General features: G+C 43.4%; 1 protein-coding gene across 1 annotated transcript in view; it reads left to right on the top strand.

The window, feature by feature from the left end:
- The window catches only part of ATIC (5-aminoimidazole-4-carboxamide ribonucleotide formyltransferase/IMP cyclohydrolase), a 137,415-nt gene that overhangs the window by 40,132 nt on the left and 71,680 nt on the right, over positions 1 to 25,603 (top strand). The window contains exons 5-11 of the mRNA XM_085644989.1: positions 236 to 324; positions 2,320 to 2,471; positions 9,555 to 9,711; positions 16,408 to 16,533; positions 17,851 to 17,958; positions 24,535 to 24,620; positions 24,744 to 24,833. Coding sequence (XP_085501115.1) covers positions 236 to 324; positions 2,320 to 2,471; positions 9,555 to 9,711; positions 16,408 to 16,533; positions 17,851 to 17,958; positions 24,535 to 24,620; positions 24,744 to 24,833 — 808 coding nt within the window. The remainder of the gene's footprint in view (positions 1 to 235; positions 325 to 2,319; positions 2,472 to 9,554; positions 9,712 to 16,407; positions 16,534 to 17,850; positions 17,959 to 24,534; positions 24,621 to 24,743; positions 24,834 to 25,603) is intronic.

Here is a 25,603-nt window from a genome sequence, read left to right as displayed (position 1 = left end):
TAAGTGTCTATGCTATGTGGAAACGCAACTTTTGTTATGTTGACCTGAATAGTTTGTGCACAGCTGTGGTGATCTTCAGTTAAAAACATGAAGACTGAGTTCATCTTGGGCAATAAATGCCTGCTTGTGCCACTGATGTCTCGTTCAGCAATTGGGGAAATGGATTCCTTGGTTCTTGGAGTGGAGGTGAGGCAGTAGTGTTCAAGTGACTAACCAATGGGCTTTTCTTTTATAGGGTCGTGGTTTGCAACCTGTACCCCTTTGTGAAGACTGTGGCTTCGCCAGAGGTGACCGTGGCAGAGGCGGTTGAACAAATTGACATTGGTAATTTTTAAGCTTGATGTGATTGCGTGAAGCTCGATCAGGTCTTGTGCACCGGTGTCCGATACGTTTGCAGGTTTGCTACATTGCCAGAGGGTATGAATTATGTAAGGATCTGGAGTAATATGGTGTCTAGTGTTTACACTAGATTGTTGCCACTAAAAAATGTACCCCAGTGTGCTAGTAAGTACCATATTTCCGTTATTAGAAAATATCAACATTATTTTCTACAGAGATTAGTCTCCCTGCCCTTATGAGGCTTACTTTAGAAAACACCTTTTCACATGTAAGTAAATTTTTTTTTTTTTTTTTTTTTTTTATTTTGCTTGCTTCTAGGTCATTGATTACTTAAATTGAAGGAACCTCCCGGACCTTGCATCTTTTACCTACTCTTCCGCTATTGTTGTGGTGTATCAAGAATGCCTGTGTTCGCATAGATGGATGAATGGCAAAGGCCATATGCAGAGTTAGCTGGTCTGCTGCAAGCTGTCTTTAGTTTCTTTGCATATTCCTTCTCTGCCCCCTGGTGTGTTCTATACTCCCATGCTTGTTCGAGTTCTGTTATTTCACAGTCTGGCGTTTTGTGGGCAGGTTTAGCTTTGTCATGTGGGCAGTCATTTTCTTCCCTAGTGGAAACCTGTTCTAGACTTTCCAGACCAAGCCCTAGCTGTGCTAGAAAAGTGGTTGTGGTATTTTTGCAGACTCACTTGCTGTGATAGTGACCCTTACAAAACCGTGCAGTTGAAAGTCCGCAAGGAATAGAGGTGTCCATCTGTAATGACAGCTATTGGAAACTGACAAACCTTGTGTCTCATTATCCCATCTGAATCTGAGTTGGCGAAGCCATGAAATGAATATGCAGATCATTTTTTGGTGGGTGGGGGCAAAAACCACCGACTAGGCGTATTTCCAAGAATTGCATGTTTTTCCCAGTACTGCCGCTGTGTGCTAGCGATGGCCATTCTTTGACTGGATATAGCCATATAAGGTCGTCTGCTTGACCTAATGCAACGGTACTGACGACATTGGTCTAGCTGCATCTGTACAGTCCCATAGCTGGCATAACTTGTGTCCAGGTGCTACTGTTGTAGATCTGGTGCATCCTCGTATGCCCAGCCTCTTCCAGCATAGATTTGCTTTCTTCATAGTGGCATTTGTTTTGAGCGATCGTGCTGGAATGGCCCTTGTGAACAGCATCCGTACCCTCCCGCCTGCCGCTGGGATTGAAATATCTTCCAAGAAGTGACCAATATCCACCTTGCTTTGCATCAAACTTGCACAGCATACACCTGGATTCTCCTGATGAGATTAGGGCTCCACTTTCACTCCCCTCTCAAAAAAAAGCATGTCACTTTGAGTAGTCTACCAGGGTTAACAGTCCGATCAAATACAGGAGATGGCAATTCGGTTTAGAAATCGATTTCCAGGGTGAAAATCGATCAGAAGGGGCAATTCTAATCTCCCCAGTTTAACGTCCATCCATTCCGTCTGAAAAAAGAACCATTCAGACGTTAGAGGTAGCGTGCATAACACCACAATTTCAACTTACTTGTTTACTTTTACTTGATATATATACAAACCTGATCTTCCAGTGACTCTCGGATAGATCTGACTGGCGTCCGAGGCAGACTGAGTCCTGATTTGGCACCAGTGCTTTATTATATCAGGAATATGGTTAGGAATCTGCTCTTAGTATAGTGATCGAAAGGAAACCCTTCATTCGGAGTTGCATCTGCAATTGATTTCTTACAGCTGTCCTTCTCAAACGGTGTTCTGCTTTTTTAGCAACTTTGTAGGTTTCTGAGTATTCTTGAATGATTCGTAAGGTGGTATACAAGAGTTGCCGTACACTGTGTCTAAACCATTTGTGTTATGTGTCTGACTTAGTGTCGATTCAAACTGGGCAAAATCCATGCTGTAAACCGATCTGCTTATGGAAAGCTGCTTCTAACTTTAAATAGTGACCCATGTACTCAATTTCTTTTTCCTCTTTTAAAGGTGGCGTAACCCTCTTGCGAGCAGCTGCTAAAAACCATGCCCGTGTCACTGTGGTTTGTGAGCCATTGGACTATGACTCTGTTGCTGATGAGATGGAGAGATCCGATCCAAGGAACACCACCTTGGAAAGGAGGCGCCAACTGGCCTTGAAGGTAAACTATTAGAATTGCTTCACTCTATCATATTCTGTACCAATACCACCATTTGGGAAGCGGAGCGGGCTTATCGGTGCACAGACAAATAGTGCTGGATATGCCGTCCAGCTGCACTTTTGGCAGAGTTTCTTCTCCTTAAAGCTTGCTATTCTAATCCTTGATTGCACTTGTGGTTCCGTGCCACTGTCCTTCTCGGAGGGCTCTCTTGCATGATTGCAGTACAGGATTGTTAGAATTCGGCCCCGATTTTTGTTTTGGATTCCCTCCTCTGAAAAAGGTAAGCTTTCAAAGACCTTCAGAGGGTATAGGTACTCTACTTTATCTTGGAGCCCTCTGGTATTTACCACATGTTAATATGTATTGTTTACCTCTCTGGGTCACACCCAAATCTCCTTCCATTTAAAACTTGCCCCGTTTAGTCCATGTGGTGCACATATGTTGGTGGGGAAACAAACCAACTCCAAAAGGAGTTTCATCTTAAATGTTGCATTATATGTATCGCATGGCTGTTGTTTATAAGGCATTTTCACACTCCATGCTGTCTTGTGTGGTGGTGGATGACTGGCTGCTTTTTTTTCTCAGAAATCTGGATTATGCATCTTGGTCTAAACGAGCGATATAGATTGCGGTGATCTTGTGCTAGTGTGTGTATTGTATTTTATGTGACATTTTAATGTATCATATGAACACTTGTATTGCTTGTTTATTATGAGCATATCTAGGGTCATTTCATGTTCAAAAACAGCAATTAATTTGTGTCTGTAGAGTAAGCATTATTTATCACCAGTTTATACAAAGGACCTGGCTGCAAAGCTTGGACCTGCTGTGACAGTTCATAACTGGTTTGTGTAACGTTTGTGCTTTCTGCTGTTGTACATACGGTTTAAGAATAAAGTTGAAAGCAGCTACGCAGCCTTGATACTCTAGTGCCAAATATACAGAGGTTTTATTGGATGAAGTTTTATGATGAAAGTAACTGAGGTGACTAACTGTTTTTTAAAATCCTTTTTCTTTGGACAAGTCCAGTTGTATCAATTTAAAGTGGGCAAGAAGAGTTTTTGGGTAGAACTTGCTGACTTAAGCCTGAAGCCATCTGAAGCAATTTGATCCACCCAGTCTGATATTGCCCGTTTTCTATGGCTTGTTGCTGTGTACAAGGTTTCTGATTCCAGCATTTAATTCCATACCAATATGTAGACATGAAGGATATTGGGACATTGCATGTCTTGTGCAAAAATGAGTTCACACTGCTGGGAATAAATAGAAATACATTAACATGATATGGTAACCAAGGAGCAAATAAGACGGAATGTAATTTGTTGGATCCGCCTGTAAGAAAATAATGGCAAAATACTGAATTCATATAGACTGAAGTAAAGGTTGCATTGATGGCTATTTCACCTATCCTACCATTCTCCAGTAATTGATGGATGCCAACTAAAATCAAATTGCCTGAATATGCTGCATTTTGAGATGCATCCTGCAAAGTGTCTGACAGAATTTGTTGTACATCAGTTTTTAAGGACATGTAGTCAAAAAATCCAGAACATACAAGGATGGGAATTGTCATGCAATCTGCCAGTCAGTGTTGTGCAAAGGACTGAAGTAAGCCATATATATCCATCTAGAGAATTTGTTTCTAATTTCTTTCTATACACAATACCACTGGTGTGGCCACATTTTCCCCTTTTTTTTTTTTACTGAAAAGACTTCAGATTGTGTGTTTAAACCAGAAAAGATTTATGCCCTTAGTTCATAAAACCTCCTTTCAAGTGCTGGGTAAAGTCTGCAGATAAGGACTGGTTTTTTCAGAGAAGTTGTTATGGTGCAGCTTGCATTGGGTGTAAGCGCGGACAGTTATCTTAAAGTGGTGCTGAGTTGTATAGTAAAAGAAATGTGATCCAGTCTCTGAAAAGGACCAGAGGGCAGTAGATTCCTTCAGCAACTGGCTCCTGTGTTAAGGGCCATTTGCTGCCTTCTGCTCAGATATACTTTACCATTAAGCATGATCGCAAAATAAATGGTTGCCACCTTTGGCAAAGTGACTTTGTACTGGGTGGGTCCAGTGTGCTATGGAGTGGTATGAACAAAAGTCTTCCAATCTGGAACTAGTTTGGGCTCTTCATTCAGATGTTGTGTGGGTCCTGTACACACTGTCACTGGAACCAAGCTATACTTGGCTGATGAGCCCATAATCGGGTCCAGTTCAGGAAGGACCTGGCTTGACAGTTTAGACTGCAGTGTTCCAGTTGTTGCAGGGTCAATACTGATTTGCATATAGCTGGGACCAAACTTAAGGTGGCATGGTGTACAAAATAACGATGGATTGGCATGCAGCCAGATTGATTACCAGTGGCTGAGATTAATTCAAGCATTCATCTATTACTTTTTTGGTATGCTTTTAGAAAGTTGGTTGACATTTTCTTGACCCAACTATTTGCTGCCTGTATCCTGATTATTAGGTGTAGCCCAGAAGTAGATCTTTGTGTATTGCTCCCAGACAGATACAAAGGGGGGTGGGTGGGGAAATACATCAGACTCTGCCTCGGCACACTCGCAAAGTGTTTCAGACTAGTGTTTTTTTTGCCTCCAGACAAGTTGGGGCGAGGGCAGGGGGGGAAAGTTTCCAAACACCTCTGGGATGGAACCCTCTATGAACTTCTTACTTCAAAACAGATCTAAATATTGGACCCTCAGACACAACTCTTCTCACTCTGCAGATTAGCAGTCCGTCCGAGTCTTGTGCAGAAGAATTGCATGACGTACTTGACCTGAACCTTGGACCAACCAGAGGGACTCGAGGGGTAGTTGGCTAGCCTTCTGATCAGAGCATTGGGACAGGAAAGGCTCCAATCTTCTTGATCCCTGCACATTGACTCTGCCTGCTGTGAGCCCTTCCAAGTGGTGCAGCCTCAGTCCTAGGCCCTTGGAAGTAGACCTAAAGATGTCCTGCCAGGCTGGCTGTGATCCTAGCAGGACTGATTTGACGCATTGCCTAGCTGCAATGCATCAGAACCGCAGTGACTCATCATAGCCGGTGCTGTATGACGCATTTTCCAATGCAAGCTTTTGCTGCTCATCCAAACTTGACACTGCATCATGCATACTCAATGCTGTACCTCGCACCACAGGTCCTTGTAACTGCTGGTGCACAAAGCATTCTCTGTAGGACCTTGCACCGGCCGCTGCATGATTCATTCTCTGAGCTGGACCCCGAATTGCACCTCCTCCGAACTGTGACTTCATTATGCATCCTCAACGCAGGCCCTTGCCCGCTGCTGCTTTGCAACGCATCTTTGATGGATCTCTCAACGTTCCACAATCCTGATTTAAGATATGTTCGGCAAGCCTAACTTAGTCCCTGTATCCGGCCCGCACTCCATTGTAGTCCGTCTGAACTTATGACTTGGCCAGGCGCTATCAGATAACAATAGTTGGCGCTTTGTGCTTGTGAACACTATTTTCATCTAAACCTGTTAAGTTGTATATTGCCAATTCTACTAACTGGATTTTTTTTAAATTTTGGTGTCCAATTATTTCATTTTTACTCTTTCTAAATTGGTATGGAATTTTGTGTGGGGCTTTCCCTTTATTCTTGTTTGAAGTGATTCATAAATTCTTTACACATTGCCTCGAAGTTAAACCTGACTACTTTGTACCATGCTACCAAAGGGTTAAGCATAGGTTAATTTGGGGTTTGCTTTTCTTTCACTCTGACAAGAAATGTGGTTGCTGCTGGGGTAGGGGTTCACCCTCCCCTTCCAACCAGTTACCCAATTTCCTGTGGAATGTCTCTTTTTTTTTTTTTAAAGGCCCGACTTGATTTGAATGCAGGCATTTACTGCTAGTCTTGTGCAAAAAGGTTGGAAACAGAAATCTGTAAGATGGTAAAAGCAAGATTGTCAGTTTATTTGAGGTTCTGGATTAATTTGAATCAAATTTCTATAGACCTATACTACAGGTTGGGAAATTGCCCATTTGTTTAGGCCAGAGTGTACTTTCCAATTTTCTTGGCCTGAGGTCAGATCACTGCACATTGATAATGCTTCACGAGACTGACTCAGTCTGGCTCCTTTCTAGAAGTCTGGGCCATCCCCAAAACTGGCAGTGAAACTATGCAGACACATTAGGTTTCACCAATACTGTAGTTTGTCTTGACCGGAGAAACCTGTAAATCAGAGAAGGTAGCACACGGGCCTAAATGCCTGTGCTGTACAAATGGGAACATGGGCGAAATTGAAAGAGTGGTTAGGTGGCAGCGCATACCAGAACAGCTCTGTCAACAGGTGCTCTTACTAGCATGGTCATTCCACCTTATCTCCATCATGGTCTATCGCCTCCTTTCACTGCTATGTGACAACGAAGGAAGGTAGATAGTAGGACAAGCAGCCAGGCCTGAATCCTGTAGAACCAGTGCTTGAGGGCAACCAACAAACTTAGACTAGTTTGCAACAGGAGCCACCACTCAACGCTGTAGCCACCTTGTAGTTGTGCAGAGTTGGACCGTTCCTGCTTACTAGGGTTCTAGACCCTCTCACTGTTACTCTCTTTTTACTCACTTAATTGGTCTTGAAGCGCCAGGGATCGTTATGATCACTCAGATGGTGTGAAACATGCCGACCGAAAGTTACTGATGCCATTACCCCCCATTAGTAACGCACAACCTACGGGTTTTTTAACCTGGCAAGGAAACCTATATAAAACCTAATTCACCCTGGTATCCATTCGGTAGCTTATCATTCACTCACTTATCACCCTTCTCCCGGAGCCCTTTATCTCACACCCTCATCATACAGCAGTACCAATAAAAGATCTCCGCCAAAGTGACCCTTTGGGGGACCGGTAGGGCATTGCAGCACCGGCCCGACAAGAAGCAACGCTCAATGATGCTTGACATCCCTCGATGTGTGAGGGCATCAGGAGACCAGACTCGCGCTTGTCTCTAGTTGGTGGGGTTTAGACCTATACTCTTGCTTTCCACTTCTTCCCCCTTTTTCTCCTTGTGGGTGACCATTGCGACCAATTTTGGAAATCCTATGTTTGAATTGATATTGCCATGATTCAACATTAAAATTTCTATTTCTTAACCAATTTCTTAACCAATGGCCAGACTCTTGATTCAATAATCAAAAGCTGTCCTCCGATAGAGGATTTAGAATTTATCAAGCTTTTGATGCTCGTTCGAGATCTACTGATTTTAATGTTAATACTATTTTTTTTTTTAACTTAAAATTATGTCTAATCTGAAGTGTATAAATAAATATGGCTGACAAACTATTTACAATACAGTGACCTTTAGTAGGCCCTTATTTAGCACTTCCCAATTTTCATTTATTAGCACCGAGACACGCTAAGTAGCAATTAAACATTTGAACACACAATACCCCCCCTACCCCAGAGATTAGATTAAATCCATGAATTTAGTTGAGCAGTCAATTAACCAGTATAACCACAAGTTTGTGCCTGCTACGCAGAGTCTTATTTGTGAAAAACAGACTCCTGCTGTTCAGAAGACAGGTTTCTGTAATGAGTCGCTTGTGTTTTTAGTGCAGGGCAAATTCAAACCCTGTGTGAAACAAATTATGCCTTTGTCCTATAAAAACAGCGACTCACGTATCAAATCTCTTACTTGTTGCTCTTAAGTTGACTATCCATGAAAACATACAGTTGCTAAATTTCGGATGTAACTAGCTGAATGACGTTGAATCTATCTAGCTCTAATCAATACGAATGCTTTGAGCTTTTTTTTTTTTTTTTTTTGTCCTTGAGCGGAGTTTCAAAATTACCATATTAAATTTCTTCCCACTCTAAATTGATGCCAAACCGTCTTAACTTAAACCAAATAATTGTACACCACTAAGCGTCTCCTGGAGTATTGGCGATCGGTTCCAACCATGAGTATCTTTTCCTCGAGCCTTTGCTAGCTTTACATGAATGAAACCTGCCTTTTAAAAGGGCCACGTACAATATGCATGCAATGTTTCTCAATCCACTCCGGTCTCAATTGGCTTAGTGAAGAAAACGATAGTTTTAAGGCCATTCTCTCAGCCTTCTCAATGCCCCAACTCCTATCCACAGTTGTGAGTCTCCAAAGAGTGCTTTGTTCTGCCATAAGCCATATTTTTACCCACTCTTATCAAGTCATTAAATCCAATGTATTCACGAACTGCTTCAAGTACTCTATGAATTTCAGTAGGGATGCTGTCTAATAGAACACTCAGTGGTGTACTGAAGCATCTGTGCTGGTGGGAAACCTAATTATTGATTAGAGCTTCAACACTTGTGGGAAAAACACCAAATTACACTTGCACAAAATGGCACATATTCTTAAGACTTGTTGAGCCATATCTTTCTTGTAGGAGTCAATTTTTTTTGTAGAACTTTGAGCAGGACTCATTCCGTAGTTTTTGTGAGAAGCACGTGAGGTTCATGAGACAAACCTGAAAATCTGCTTACCCCTTCTAGCCAAGTGTTTGATCAATCTCAAGCTGCATGGGATATAACATTATATTGGGTATTGCACGAAGTATCTTTTTCAAACTTTTTTTTGGAGCGCTTTGACCCATATTTGAAGGATCTTATATTTTATTTTAAAACCATTTTATGGTACTGGCCTTTGTGCCGACAGTAGCCCTTTGGTTACTTTGTGATTGAGGCTTGACTTTGAAAGTAGCACCTTGGTACATGGAAGCTTTTTGTTAGTAATTTTTGTCTCCATTTCAGAATGCAAACATGCGAGAAATGCTAAATTGATTTATACTTGTTTTGTTGGAGACACTCTGGTTCTGTAGCCCGAAGACACCCCTCACACCTGCTGCTCATGTCCCGGCAGAAGGTGCATTTCTAGTCTGAATGCAAACGTATCCAGATCTAGTATTGCAAGATTAGGTCAATGCAGATGCAAATTAGCTCGTTTTGTGCACTGCTACCTCTGAAATCACCAGTGCTGCAGAAAATCTTCCTTTTTCAAAGCTGTTTAGTTTAGAGGATTCTGTTCACAAGCATGTAAAGTCTTTGTACTGTATAATAAACCATTGTCTGGCCATCTTGTAAACTTAAACTAATCTATCTTTGTTTCAGGCTTTTACCCACACTGCACAGTATGATGATGCCATCTCAGATTACTTCAGGAAGGAGTACAGTAAAGGAGTGGCTCAGCTGCCCCTGCGGTATGGTATGAACCCACACCAGATTCCTGCACAGATTTATACAATGCACCCCAAGCTTCCTCTCACAGGTAAGGCAAACACGCATACCACTAGAACCTTCTGCCATCTCTTGTCAACCTCTTTGACAGCATTGACCTGCCTTATGCAAAGCAAATGCAGCAGAAATCTTAATTGTTAGTTAGAATCAACCCAGTAAATGACTAATACCCCTGTGTCTGTCCTGGGATCTTCATTCAGACCTGCATATCGAAGTCTCTCCCCGCTTGTTAAGTTCCAAAAGACTTGCAGATTTTATTTTCAAATTGAAGTATTGTCTTATAAAATTAATAATTAGTTGTTTAAATGAGGCTTTATTTTTTGTTTTTCATCGCTTTTGAGTGGTATTGTTGTCCCCTGCTTCTGACAACGTACCTCTTCTGTCTGGGTCAGATGGCTGAATGAGGACGAGTTGAACCAAAGCTGCAAGATCTTCCCAGATCCAACATAAAACATTCACCAAACTGGAAACATTTGAAAAACTTGAGACTGGAAATGGTCAACAATATCTTTAGAGGTTCCAGGCTCCAAGTAACTAGTGTGCATTGGTTGCGCAGATAGGTGATGTTTGCAGAGGAGAACAGGGGTTAGGGCATGTGTAGTTAACTTAGGGCAGTATGTGCAGGGAGATTTCCTTCTGATCTGAGTTTATTCTTGGTGCCAAGGAAGGTGCCATGGAGATTGGTATCTCGCAGTTAGGCAAATAAATCCTCTATGATCTTTTTGCACAACTTTTCAGTGTATATTTAAGTTTTGGTGGCTGCTGTCCATGATTTTGTTGGCTGCACCCTTGGAAGATCCAAGACCAATAGAATGGCAGGGGCAATAGGTTAGTGCCTCTTTGGCTGTAAATATTGAACTACTGACCACAGTGCAATCTTGCTCTCTGCACTCTTATTCCAAAGTTTCCTAGGCTCTGCCAGGCCACCTCGTGGGCACTACATTTTATGGGTTGAGTGTTATTCATCCTGTCTGGACAAAGTTTCTTTAGATCTTAGCTTGATTGAGTCACCAAGTCTGAATAGAGCTTTTAAAAATGCTTACTTGGGTGAGCTAAATGGGTAATATCATTCAGGTCATGTGGTTGAATAGTGAGGGTATTGAACCGGATGCTTGTTACCGGTGTTGGTTACTGTTGTGCGCTGGGATCAATCCAAGGGTTGGATGTGGTCATCTGGAGGGATGTGTTTGGGCATCTAAGGCAAGTCCTCTGCAGGTGGGAGGAGGGACCTCTTACAGGGATGCTGTCGGGGATTGCTACCTGTAGAGGAATTTTCTTCAGGAACCCTTCTCGCCCTGCCACCATATTATGAACCCCAGTCATGTGGCACACAAATACACTTAAAATATATATATTCACAGGAACTGAAGTCCCTACCTACGAAGGTCTAATTTTAGAGACCGTTCGCTTATCTTCCAAGGATTCCCATTGAAAGGTCTACACACCCTGTACTAAAAACAGTGACACCGCCTGCTGGTTGACCGTTTGCCATAATATTTTAGCTTTGTTTTCCTGCAGTGGGGGCGGTTATGCATGACTGGGTTACACTAACCTCCTAGCCGAGACAGTTTGTTTCTTGTAGAGTACACTTGACAATGCTGTCTCTTGATAATGAATTCAACTTGTTAATTTTTCTTTAGAATTCCTAAAAACATGAGCATCAGTTAACTAGGTTATTTTGCAAAAAAAGCTTCTTTTTTTTCCATAAGATCAGTATATTTACAGTCTTTTGCTGTTGGCAGATGGTTATGCATCCGATGATTGAATTAATGATTTGATCACGGCAGACGCTGTGTGATCTTCATAGTTTTTCCTGACTATGATAATATGCCATTTGCTCCCTATTAACCTTTTACCTAGAAGTTATGGCAGTTTAGACTAGCTCCTTTCTCAAAGGAGACCTGTTTTGATTTATCAGTAATCCTATTCCCCACAACTTCTGCTGGACAGAATGCAGTTGTCTTAATATTGCATGCATCTTTCATTTGGTACATATAAGGGAAATCTGTATGGTGATTAATTCATGTCTTAAACAGAATTGCTTTGTGCCAAGCTTTACGTGATCGATATGACTTTAAAAAAAAAAGTCTTTTTTTGGGTGAATTTTAAAATGGAATGTTCATACGGTAATTTTGGTCTGCTAAAGTAGACTCCTGATCGAACTACCTTTTTATCAATAAATGCTTCTGTGTGCCCCACTATCACCTGTCTAATTTCTGAATTAGGTGGACTTTAGTTAGTTTTTATTTTGATTGGTTAGCTTGAAAGAAAAGTAAATATACATGCAGAGAAGATGCTAACAACTTAAATATATAAAACTGTTAAACAATCCAGAAAGAAAGTGAAAATCATTTTAATACATTACTCTTTGACAAAACAAATGCACGAAATGATCATAAAAGTAATTAATTTCTTTCAAAGGAACTCTGCAGTTTCTTGGTCTTTAAAGATATTACAAAACCCAAGTCCTTTTTTTGTATAGGATGTTCTCCAGTGCTATACTTGTAGGCTTGGCAAAAACCCAAATGATCCATAGCCAGGTACATTTTCCTTTATCAATTTACCATAAATATTTGGGCAAGCCCAAAGGAGACTATTTGAAATATATTTGCTACTGCTGGTTTCCTACACATCCTTGAATTATTTCACGATGACCAGGATAGGCCTTTCTTGCTGGACTGCCCTTACTTTTTATTTTCTAGCTCACCTGTTGCCATTTCTGTGGAGCTGGTGGACGATGTTGCACTTGATATTTCACTATTGAACTACTTCTGCCAGAGAAGTAGTTAATTGTGATCGTAGATTTCAAGCATGAATCTTTATTACATTCATAAATTGCCCCACCCCAAACCATTAGTAGGTGCAGGAAAGTGTGTAATGACACTTTAACTTCCTGTTCCTAGCTCCATCCCGGGACGGCAGACCCTGCAGTGTATTCTGGTATAATTGAGCAAATTGCTGCTTTAAAGTAATCTAAGATCCTTTCACAAAATACCATACACTTCTGCTTCCCTCCTTTCAGAAGGAAAAGAACAGCTTAATGGCAATTGTTTGTTGTCAATGGCCCTGTTGAACTGTCATGCGACAGAAATTAATTCCCTCATTCTCGACCACAAGTTGGACGTCTTGTTTTTAACAGAAACCTGGATCTCTTCCAGCTCCGGCCCGGATATGGTCAGAGCACTTCCACCAGGTTTCTTATATCTCACCTGGATAGACCAGTAGGGCGGGGAGGTGGAATTGCCATCCTTTACAGGGATACGTTAACCTGTAAGGTCCAGGATGGAGGGATGAGCGACTGTGAGCTGTCAATTCTCTCTACGGTTGTCGCATACCGCTTCCTTGGCAGGCCTCCTTGTCGATCGCCCACCTGGGACCATGGGCAACTTCCTCAACTCTTTTCTTGACGGTCGCGCTTCTTGCCTCTTCCACAGTCAACTTTGTGGCACTAGGTGACTTTAACATCCATTTTGATGACCCCTCTGACTCCCTGGCAGTAGATCTTCAGGGTGATCTGAAAGCATTCGAGATTAACCTGGTCAATTCAGGTGCAACGCACGGGAAGGGACACTCACTCTACCCCATTTTTTCGAACTCGGAACGCCTTAAAGTACTGCCCGTGCTGGTTCTGCCCTGGACAGATCATTTTATGGTTCCGGCCCTGTGGCAGTTTGATGTCCCAGTGGTACCTACATCTAGAGTATACACGGTGGAAAGAGCCTGGTCTAGGCTCCCAGTGGACACCTGGGCAGTACACTTGGAGGCGACACGTCACCCCCCCCCCCCTGCCCCCCCCCCTCCCCGGGCCAGACCCGCTAGTCGCTGATGCGAACTTAAACACCTGGTTGACCAACTCGCTCGATGCTATCCTCCCTAAGTAAAGACTACTCACCAGGGGTAAGAGAGTGGGCTCAGCTCCCTGGTACACGCCAGAGCTCAGAGCTTTGAGGAAGGGTTGCAAGAGGCAGGAGCGGATCTGGAGGAGGGACTGGGGCGAAGTGAGCCGGAGAGAATACCGGGCAGCACTTAACATCTACAAATCTGCCATCCGGGCAGCGAAATTAAAGTTCTTTGAGGAGAGAATAGGACTCTCTTCTAATTCCTCGAAAGAGTCGTTTAAGGTCATCAGAGAACTTCTGCAAACCCCCGAACCTCCGGTCACTCATGACAACCCGCGTGAAAAATGCTCAGAATTAGCCACGTTCTTTAAATCTAAGATAGAAAACATCTTGGCGTCCCTCCCTCGGTTAGCGCAGGAGCAATCCTCCGAATGCAACCCTGGGTCTCAGCCTGGGGTGAGGACAGCAGAGCTGGACTCCTTTGGTCCAGTCACTGTGGACGAGGCTCTTGGTCTTGGTGACCCTGAAGAGTGGGTCTCCGAGAGATCCGGTACCGATGAAATACCTGAAGCAGGTAGCTTCTACCATCGGCGGCCCAGTGACGGACCTTTTGAACCTATCCTTCTCCCAAGGAGTTGTGCCTCCCAGCTGGAAAGGAGCGGTAGTTAAGGCCCTCCTGAAGAAGCCCAGCCTGGACCCCGCTGACCTTGCTAATTTTAGGCCTATTTCCCTGCTCCCCGGCCTTAGCAAGGTGGCGGAGAAACTTGTGAATAGGCGCCTTTCGGGTTTTCTGGAATCCAACTCTCTTGGGTGACTCCCAAACGGGATTTCGCCCTGGCCAGGGGACGGACACTGCCCTTCTGGCAGTCGTGGAGAATGCCAGGAGCATTTTGGATTCAGGGGGATCGGTGGCAGTGATCCTCCTGGACCTTAGTGCGGCATTTGACACCGTAGACCATCAGGTGTTACTCCAGCGGCTGTCGGGGGTGGGGGTCTCCGGGTTGGCCCTGAAATGGCTCGTGTCCTTCTTAGAAGATCGGACGTTTGAGGTCTGGGAAGGCCACGAGAAGTCAACATCTGTTCCCCTCCAGTGTGGTGTGCCACAGGGCTCATCGCTGAGCCCCACACTATTTAATATCTATATGGCCCCACTGGAGAGTGTGGTACTGCCACTGGGTATCAAGATCAGCTATGCGGATGATACCCAGTTGGTGGTTGGGCTTCCCCAGCCGGCGAACCAACCCGACCTGCTGCACACATGTTTAGCCAGGGTCTTCACCTGGATGTGCAACTCAGCACTTAAACTTAACGGTTCAAAAACCGAACTGATGATGCTGGGGAACTCCCCTCCCTCCTTGTCCCCTAGTAGCTGGCCTAGCTGTCTGGGAGCGCCACCTACCCCAAAACAGGAGATTAAGAGCTTGGGGGTGTGGCTGGAGCAGGACCTATCCTTCAAGACAAACGCAAAAAAGACCGCAGGCGTGTGTTTCAGCCTGCTCCGGTCAGCCCGGAAGATCAAACCCCTCCTCCCGATGGCCACTAGGAGGTTACTAATCCAGGGTCTCATCATTTCACGGCTGGACTACAGCAATGCGCTGTTTCTGGGGGCTCCAGAATCAACTCTAAACAAATTGCAACAAGTGCAAAATGCTGCCGCCAGGCTTTTGACGGACCTTCCCAGGCGGCAGTCAGCCCGACCTGCGCTGAAGGCGCTCCACTGGCTCCCTGTGAGAGAGAGGGTGAAGTTTAAAGCACTCTGCATGGCTCACAAAATCTTGCAGGGAAAAGGGCCCCCTATCCTGCGGAGTATGGTCCAACCTTATAAGGCCTCTCGCGCCCTCCGCTCAGACCACCAACATCTCTTGCAAGTCACGAAAGTAAAAAAAGCCAGGACTGGCGGTAGAAGATTTTCCGTCAACGTGGCAGCATTATGGAACTCCCTTCCGCATGCCCTTCGCTCCGAAACTGGCACCTTGCGATTTCGCAAACTTTTAAAGACTCATCTGTTCCCTGCTTAGTGCTCTGCTGGTTTGGTGTGTACTCTGGACGAGCGCTGGGATGCCCAAGGGTAACCACGCGCTATACAAGACTCAATAATAATAATAAAAGTTGAAGGACTTAATTTCTTTTTTAGTAAGCACTGTTCATGGTCCATGTAAAGGATAAGTGAAATTTATCGTGCCTGCGAAATATTGCACTTTTTTTTAAGAGAGAATTGTTCTAAGACCTTCTGTTTGACTTTTGAATGAGTAGAATGCCTTTGCAGTATCTTGCATGAAAACAGAAATGCAAAGTGATGCCCACAGTAATAATAAAAATTGGCAATATCGTGCAGTGCCTACTCTACTTCAATTTGTTTTAAAAAATAGTTTAAATTGATACTATTAACATTATTTTTCTTAATGGATGGTTCTCTGTATTTAAATGTTTCTTAAATCCTTTATTGGTGGAACAGGGGTTTATGATTTATTTCAATGGGTATTTCTGTTTTGGCATGTAGGATGGCTTCTAGTTTCTGCTGCATTTCAGAAGGACATATTGTCCCTAATTCGCCACTTAACATGTTATGTTACATCACTTACAGTCAAGTCAAATGTGCATTGCTACTGGATACTGATTGAAATACTGTTGACCTTAATCTGCACATGTGTACCTGTCCATTTGTCTTCAAATAACTGTCCAACGAACAGCCAACTGAATAGCTTGTTCAACTGTAACTATCGTTTATCTGAATTTCTGGGTCATCACAGCAGGAGACCCTCACCAGCCTAAATCACTTGGTTGAGCCTTTTTTTGCTGATGTACATTTAGTACAGGTGTTTAATTGCATGGTTTAAGCATCAGTGGTTCTCCTAAGCTTTTCACCTCTTTGCTTTTGTTACTGCTAGTCCTGAATGGCTCTCCTGGATTCATCAACCTCTGCGATGCCCTCAATGCTTGGCAATTGGTGAAAGAACTCAAGAAGGCCTTGGGTCTGCCCGCTGCCACTTCCTTTAAACATGTCAGCCCTGCAGGTAAGACACTGTTTATTTACGAGTGACTTCATCTAGTCGTTCAGATAGCTAATCCACTAATTCAACTTCATGTTCAGTTTCAAATGCAGAAGATTAGGCACAGTTTTACACTCCAGTCTAGTTTCTTTTCTATTTGCACAGATTGACTATTTTCACCTGCAAGTACCTTGTCAACACGTTTCAGCAGCAATGCTGCTATTTAGTAGATGTCAGTGGATGGAATTGATTTAATTTGTAATAATGGCTTTGAGTTGGCTTGTAAATTGGGAGCTTTCCAGATGCACTGATCATGTCCAGTGATGTTTGTACTCTAGGCCTATCTTGGTTCCCAAAGCCTTGAAAAGGAGCAGAAGACCCAGTCTGTAGTTAACGTTTAGTTTTCCTTGGATTGTGACTGTGCTTTCTTTGACTAGGAAAGTAACCAGAAGTGGCTTTTTGGGATTTTGTTTTCTATGGAGAGGATGGGGAATCATCTTGAGGCTTGTGATTTGTTTTGCCAAAGGCAAAGTGGTAAAAGAAGAGGCAAAGTATTTGGCAAGGTATTTTGAAAGCAAACCATGTTCTGACACCATTCAGGGTGTTTCTTTTAATGCTTAGGCAAGAACAATAAATGCATTCTTCAAGGTTAAAACCATAACCTGTAAGAATGTATAATTTGACTAATTCATCCAAAAAGTGATAGTGTAACAAAATGAAGAATGGAGTAATCTGCAGTTTTGTTGAAACTGCGAAGTGGTTCGGTCAGAGGGTTCAAAGATTATCCTGTATTAGTTACCTAATTTTGTTTACTTTTTCAACATCCTGGTATTAGCGGAATACATTTGTGTAAGGATGCCTGCATGATCATGCTTTATATAACCAGGGTTAGGTTTGCGGTATTGACAGTTTCAAAATGTATATTTAGTTTTTTTTTTTTTTAAATGTAATTTTGTTGATTTACTTTAAGCACTTGTTTATAGATGGATTTGGCCAAACCGAAATTGAAAGCATGACCGGGGACTGAAATGTAAATGGAGGGGAGAGGTTGAATATTAACAAGCGTAAAGAGAATTCACCCAAGAGAATCCTTTTGTCAAGTGTTAAATATTTCCTTGGTGATTAATTTGGGAAATCTGATTGTATGTGATGGGTGATCTAATCTGGTGAAATGCTTTTTACTTCTGCTGTGGGGTTGTTGTAAACAATCTAAGACTTTGGCAGATTGTGATAACAAAAGTATCCAGGTTCTATTTTATGTTGTGCATATTTTGTAAATGAGAGCAACAGTGTCCAGTTGAATGGTCCACTTATTGGTTGTATTCTTTTTTTGGTCACCAGGGGCTGCAGTAGGTGTACCTCTTACAGAGAACGAAGCTCATGTCTGCATGGTGCATGATATCTTCCAGACGCTTACACCCTTGGCAACTGCCTACGCCAGAGCAAGAGGTAATTGGTCACTTTTACCAAGTTGTAAAATTGTGTTCGAGGCATGTGAGCTGTAGCTCACATGCTCTGCATATTGCTACCGGATGTTTGCAAGTTTTTCTTCAAGTAATTCTTTCTAGTCACGAGGTAGGCAACTCCTCCTTTCTGTGATAGTGTGCATGGGCATCGACTTCATTGTTAGTTTGTTACGCTATCTGGTTCAGATGTGAATTGCTGCCTTCCGATGTGATACCGTTTCTCGGGTTGTCCTTGATGTGCAATCCACTTATCCTCTGGTATTTTCGATCGCGTATTTCCCTTCTCCGCGTATCATATTTCATACAAAAAACTAATCTCTATTGTGCAACTCGAGGAAGGTGTCTGGCCTACCCTCATCGGTCCGCCTTGCAGCCGATGGAACAGACGCCATTCAAATTCTGCCATCTGTCCCACACGAAGTTCACACGCACCGATTTGCAACCTGTGCTGATCTCCAGAGCACAGCTAACAAGACTGCCGCACGTGTAAAGCTTTCCACTCGAAGAAATCGCTCCAGGACCGCCTGGCTCGGCTTCACTACATGCAGAGTCAGAACACCGGCTCCATTCTGCACCTTTTCAGAGAAGATTCTGAACAAGAAACTGGCTATGCCATCGCAGCAGAGGAAGAACATGAGGACCCTGTCTCTGGCTCTGATGTGGACCATGATATTCCACAAGGTCAGTGTTATCGTGAGTACCGATCCTCTCCAGTCCAACTCAACCGAAGAAAAAGGCTCCAGTTCCACCTCTGCCTTCAGGCCATAGTCTGCACCGAGAACTTGTTTCCAACACCCGCCTTCGGACTCTGCACTGAAACATACATCAAAGCCTTCCGGCTCTGGGTCGAGTCGTCCACACTCTGGCATTAAGCCTAAACCTTCAGGGACTAAGCCAAAACCAGTCTCTGGCCCACCTACTTCAACGCCGAAATCTTCATCCGAACCAAAATCTCTCGGCCCACAAGACACCAGCACCCTAACGTCCGCGCTGAAACAAAGATGATCCGATACCATCAAAGGAGCCCCGTTTCGATGTTGCGCCTCCAAAACCGGACCCGAAACAAAAGGAACTGTACATCAATCCAAAAACTGGACATATTGCGCCGAAATTGCCACTCAAACGCATATCTGACTCCGAGGAAGCCTGTCACATTCCTTTAAAGAGGAAACCTGTGGGTACTAACCCTCCTCCATCCCCTCCTTCCCCCCCGTAAGCACAACACTTTTAATTACCCCTACTAATTCAACACCACCACACACACCTGATGATCAGGGGAATGGGGACAATGATCCTGCACCTGCATACCCCTGGAAGGATTATAAAACAGATTCTCCCACAGGTAACAATCCTGATCTTTACCCTACTAAACCTTCTCCGCCAGATAACAATGTAGGCTATAAAGAACTATTAAAGAGCTGTTGCTTATCACTGGGTTCAATTACACAATCTCTAGAGGAGGATTTACTTTTTGAAACACTTAGCAGTTGCCAAAGATCCACACACTTCCCACGAGCAAAGGTGTGCTAAGACATGTGGATGACCTATTTATGGATCCTGTCGAACTTATTCTCACCCCCAGGATAGACAAAGTATAAATCTGCACCATCCGATCCAGTTTACATCAAGGGCCAGTTACCCTTAGATTCTTTGGTAGTTCCTAATGCCTGTAAACGGGCCAATTCTCAAACGTCCGGAGATGCTCCACCTCCGGACAAAGTAAGTTGATAGACTCCTCTGGGAAAAGAGAAAAGCACCAGAAGTTTGCAGCTTGTGAGGCTACTAACACCCAAGCCCTTTTAGCCAGGTACATTGGGACAAAATGGAGCAATTGCTCCAATTCCTGCTTGATGAGCACCAGTCCAAAGCTCAAGACCTAGTGCAAGAGGGAAAGCTCATCTCTAATTCCATTAGGTGCGCCGTCGATGTGGCTGACACTGCGGCTAGAGCCGTCCACAACAGCATGCTAAGAAGGCATACATGGTTAAGAATTTCTGGGTTTAAACCATAAGTTCAAGCTTCTAGTCACACTCCGTTTGACAAAACGCCTCTTTGGTCCTGGTGTAGACACGTCCTTAGGAAAGATGAAAATGGACACCGATGTGACAAAATCTAGGAGCCCTACAGTCCCCTTCTAGCCAGGGTTCCTTTTGACGCTCCTATCATGGGAGGTCCAGGAATACCTCCTCACACTGCCTCTACACAATACATAGGCAACAATCAGCCTTCTGCTTCCAAGGGTTTCTTCGAAGGGGGGCTACAGAGTCAACAATAGTAGCGGTTCCAACACACGCACCTCCCACTCCAATACCAAACAGTGACTTGCCTACACTCCCCCCCCCCCTCCCCCTCCCTGGCGACTTTCACAATTCTGTGCAGTCTGGCAATCAATAACTACAGACACATGGGTGCTAGGAATGATCCGTTCTGGTTATTATTGCCTGGAGCTTACCAACAATCCTCCAAACATTCCTCCACGTTTATACAATGTCACCAGACCATTTACACCTCAAACAAGAGGTTCAATCTCTCCTTTTGAAGGGAGCCTTAGAGCACGTACCACTACAATAAATGGGGTCGGGCGTATACTCCCTGTAATTTCTAATACCCCAAAACAACGGTTCTCTCAGACCTATTTTAGACCTCAGTGAAGTAAACATTTACATACAATTAGACCACTGTCTCATGGTGACGCTTCAACAGGTACTCTTACTGTTCCAACAGGACAAGTTTGTCTACTCTAGACTTAAAGGACGCATATTTCCACATTCCAATAAATCACGCTCATCGCAAATGTCCCATATTTGTTTTAGCTGGGCAGCATTACCAGTTCAAGGTACTCCCCTTCGGAGTCACTACTGCTCCCTGAGTCATTACGAAATGTCTATCAGTCGCTGCTCACCTACGAAGACAACATTAATGTCTTCCCGTACTTGGACGACTGGCTCATCAAAGCCAGTACATAGCCAGTGTGTCTCCAGCACACTCCACTGCAGTTACTGCACCAACTAGGGTTCAAAGTCAATGTGTTGAAATCGCATCGTCAACCCTCCAACACTCAACTATCTAGGAGCCCCTTTAGATACTCGAAGCTTTGGCTTTCCCCAATGCAGCCAGAATTCGCAATAATCAGTCTCTGATTCTTCAGTTTCAGCCCACTCACTACCAGCTCGAGTATATATGCAGCTGCTGGGAATGATGGTATCTTGCATCATGATTGTTCCCATGCCAGGCTTCACATGCGTCCCCTTCAGGAATGCTTAGCAAGTCGGTGGAACCAGTTGCAGGGTCTCTTTACTTAATCTACTCTTAGTAAACGGATGTATTCCTCGCTCTCTGCAGTGGTGGAACCCACAATTTGTCAAAAGGACGGCCCTTCATAGACCCTGTTCCACAGACCATACTAACCGCAGACTTGTCACTGGCTGGGGACCTCCTCTCCACAAACGCACAATTCAAGGCTTGTGGAGTCAAAAGCAAAAAGCTCCTCAAATAAATCCTCTAGAGCTGCTTGCAGTGTTTCTAGTGCTAAAAGCCTTTCAAACTCACCTTCTAGGCAAAGCTGTCCTAGTTCACACCAGCACCATGACAGCTATGTATTACATACAAAAACGGCTCAAGAAATTTGGAAATGAGCCATACACCACAAAATCTATCTCCTAGCAGAACACCTCCCAGAAGTAAACAAATCAGATTGCTGACCTTAACAGACGGAGGCAGCAAATCCACGAGTGGGTACTTCGCCCTCAAGTTCTCCTCCCATACTTTCAAAGTTGGGTGTTTCCTCAAATAGATCTTTTCGCCTCACGCAAACGCAAAATGCCCTAACTTTGCCTCCAGATATCCACACCCTCTCTCCCAAGGCAATGTACTATGGATGAACTGGTCGGGGATATTTGTCTTCGCTATTCTGCCTCTCCCAATGATTCCATCAATGGTTCGGAAACTCTGGTAAACATCCCTCTCACTGATTTTAGTAGCTCCCACATGGGCCTGTCAACCTTGGTTCTCGACCCTGCTGGAGCTATCGGTAGTTCCACATCAGAAGCTGCATCTCACATCCAATCTCCTCACACAGAGCCATGGAGAAATCAAACACTCAGATCCCAATGTAATAAACCTAGCGATCTGGCTCCTGAAGTCTGAGTTTGGTTGCCTGAATCTTATACCAGACTCTATGAACATTATCAGAGGCCAGAAGGCCTACAAGAGCTGGTTACGCAGCTAAATGGAAGCGTTTTGGTATTTATTGTAATAACCTCAATCCTGTTGCTTCCATACGAAATATCGTTTGTTACTTTCAGCGGTCAGAATTGGCTTGCACTTCTATCTATTTACATCTTGCTGCGATAGCTGCGTATCCACAAAACAAGCAGCACTTGTATCTCTTGATAAAGCTTTTATGGAAGGACCAAAGTTATACCACCAAGACTTCCACCTGCCCCAGTGTGGAATCTTAAGATAGTCCTCAAACGATTAATAGGCCCACCTTTTGAACCATGCATAAATGTGAACAGCACTTTCTCGTGGAAAACCGCTTTCCTCATTGCAATTACTTCACTGACGAGTGGGGGAGCTACAGGCACTAACCATAGAACCTTTTTTTTTTTTTCATACTTCACAAAGACCAAGTGGTTCTTCGTACCATCCCTAAATTTCTACCTAAAGTAGTTTCTGCCTTTCACATCAATCGGAGTTACAGGTGTTCTTTCCTCAACCAGATTCAGTGGCAGAACGAGCTCTAGACACTTTAGTTGTCAGAAGAGCCCTCTTTTATTACATATAAAGAGCTGTCGTTCTGTAAGACTAACTCTTTGTTGCTTTTTCTCCACCTCACCAGGGCAATCCTATTTCCAAATCGGGCATTGCCAGGTGGATTGTTAAATGTAGTCAAACTTGTTATGCAAAAGAAGCTTAACAATACCCCCTAGAGCACCTTCCACTCGCAAAATAGGGGCTTCTATGGCTTTCTTAGGAAACATTCCCATAGCTGACATTTTTAAGGCTGCTACATGGTCTACACCACACGCATTCCCCAAGCACTATTGCATAAATGTGTTAGCAAGCTAATGTAGGCCAGGCAGTACTTGGAACACTCTTTCAAACAACTACAACAATTACAAGTTAGCCACCGCTTTGGGAGAATACTGCTGTGTAGTCTATGCACTATACAGAGCAAAGGGGTAACCCAGTATCCCTCAGAATCTGGGCATCTATAGTACAAACAATCTGTTCTGTCAGGTCAAACAGTTTCTTTGTAATCTTACACATTAACATAGGATAAAGTAATACATTTTAGAGAGGCGCTTGGACAAAACACAAACCATTATTGATGATATGAAAAGAACAGTGTTTTTTACTTAATGTTTCAAAGAACTGTTTTTTTAGTACAAAATGAATGATTACCAACAGGGAAGGGTGCTTGGTAATTCAGTTAATGGAGCAGCGCATGTGCAAGTGATGTACAGTGACCAGGTGAATGGAGTGACAAGGTGGAAAAGAAAATCTGTGTATTGTACAAATAAGTGATACTGTACATGCATTTACAGGTGGGATTTTAGAAAAAAGGTCCAATTTCACAATGCAGCAAGTGTCCAGCTCGGAAATTGAAACACATAGATTAATAAACTAGGAGACCTATTGAAGTATGGACAGATAAACGTCCAAAGTAGATCACAGGTGCCCACCTGCTTCCTATACCTGTGGCAGTTGTCACTTACTTTATATAAATACGCATGGACATCTCTATTCTACTCTTGCTAACTCCATTCCCACCCGGGGGGTGGGGGGGGGAGGAGGAACAATCTACCCAAGGAGTTGATGCCCATGGGCACTATCTCCGAAAGGAGTCTCCACCTTACCTTGTGATTGGAAAGACTTCTTCGAAGAAAAAACCCTTTCAAACATCCGGACCCTACACTAGTTGGTAGGAGTATTCAAAGCATGTGAATCTACAGCTCTACATGCCAAGAACAGATGCTTACTGGGTAAGTAACATTATCCATACAGTAATCTAAACATTTGTCATGCCATTGAAGTGTGAAATGCCTGTGGTTGTATGACCACAGGTATCGTTTTTGTAGATTGTCATAGTAGATCCTTTGCAATAAACCCCTTTGTAGTGTAGTCCCTGGCGGTTGTGTTCATGCTATGTAGGTATCTGTTAATTCGTGTTTGGATAGCAGTGATCATGCAAGCCAGGATATTCTGGTGCGCATATTTTCTGTAGGCCTTCTGCAGTTACCTGGACCATATTTAATGTCTTAAGATTAAAGATTCTTAACTTGAAAGTTGAAAATTTAGCATCCAAAACACCACATTTTGCCGGTTTCAAAAATGAGTTGGTAGTAGGGTTCCAAGTATAATCATGACATGGTGGTGCCTCAAGAGGCTCTATTTGCCAGACTGATGAAGTGAAGTTTTGACTTTGCTGACCTTACTTTTCATGCTTCCACTTGCTCTACCATTGGGGGGGCCATAGCACTCCCGCCCATCATATTTAGATGAAACAATAAGTAAAGCAGTGCACCATTCAATTCTCTTGTTTTTGTTTTCCTAGGTTCTGATCGTATGTCTTCATTTGGTGACTTCATTGCTGTTTCGGACATCTGTGATGTCTCCACTGCAAAAATAATCTCCAGGGAGGTTAGTACAGAGACGTACCCAAGTTAGCTTAATATTGTAGTAGAGCTGAAGCTCTCCACACTGCCCTACACCTTTCCCTAAGCATGCTTTAGGAAGTTTACTGTCCCTCTCTTCTGGTTGCAGGTATCTGATGGTATTGTGGCTCCTGGGTTTGAAGAAGAGGCCCTCAAAATCCTGTCCAAGAAGAAAAATGGGAGCTACTGTGTCTTGCAGGTGGGTTGGTTTCCTTCCTAACGATATCCCCTAACATGCGCATTGACATGATGCCTTGAGCTTTCCATCTATTTGATCTCCCTTCTCGCCAGATCAGCGTTTTTTGTTTTTTCCTTGGATAGCTTTTTATTTTGCTTTTTAGGTTTTTTTTTATGCCAGTTAATAGAAATGGCATCTGATTTAAAATCTTCAGCTTTAAAGCCAGAATTACCCAGTCAAGGACAATGCTGTTGAACTTAACCTTTCATATAGTGTTCTGACCTGCTTTGAAGCCTGTAACAAATAGTAAGCCTCTTGGGGATGATTGGAAACCCCTAATGTGATTGCAGCCTTGTCAAAAAATGTTGACTGCAGTCATCGAAAAATAGACTTACCGGTCTTATAAGGTGATCCCCAATAACTCTCCCTAGTTGTGATAGTCCGCCCCTTGGTTCAGCTGTGATGATCTGACTGATTCATGGATTTGGTGACGAGGAAAAAGGGGTGAACCTGTAGCAGCTGTTGAATTGTACTTCATAGTTAATGTAAACCTCAATTTTCTTTTTTTCTTTCTATTTTTCCTCCATTTGGATGTTTACTAATGTGACAAATCACGCACCTTCAGCTGCAAACCTATTTTAGATGAATGTTCACCAATGCAGTGACCATGTGCTGGTGGGAGCGGTTGTGTTCTCCCTAACCTGTTCTTCTGCCTGGCACTCTGAAAAAAACAATTAAGGTGCCCAGTGTTGACATGAGTGTTCAGGGGTGTGGAATTCCATTTTGTACAC

This window comes from Triturus cristatus, chromosome 3_1 (assembly GCF_964204655.1).
Source record: "Triturus cristatus chromosome 3_1, aTriCri1.1, whole genome shotgun sequence".
Lineage (NCBI taxonomy): Eukaryota > Metazoa > Chordata > Amphibia > Caudata > Salamandridae > Triturus > Triturus cristatus.
The sequence above is the reverse complement of the archived record's forward strand: the minus strand, read 5'-3'. Positions and strand labels throughout refer to the sequence as shown.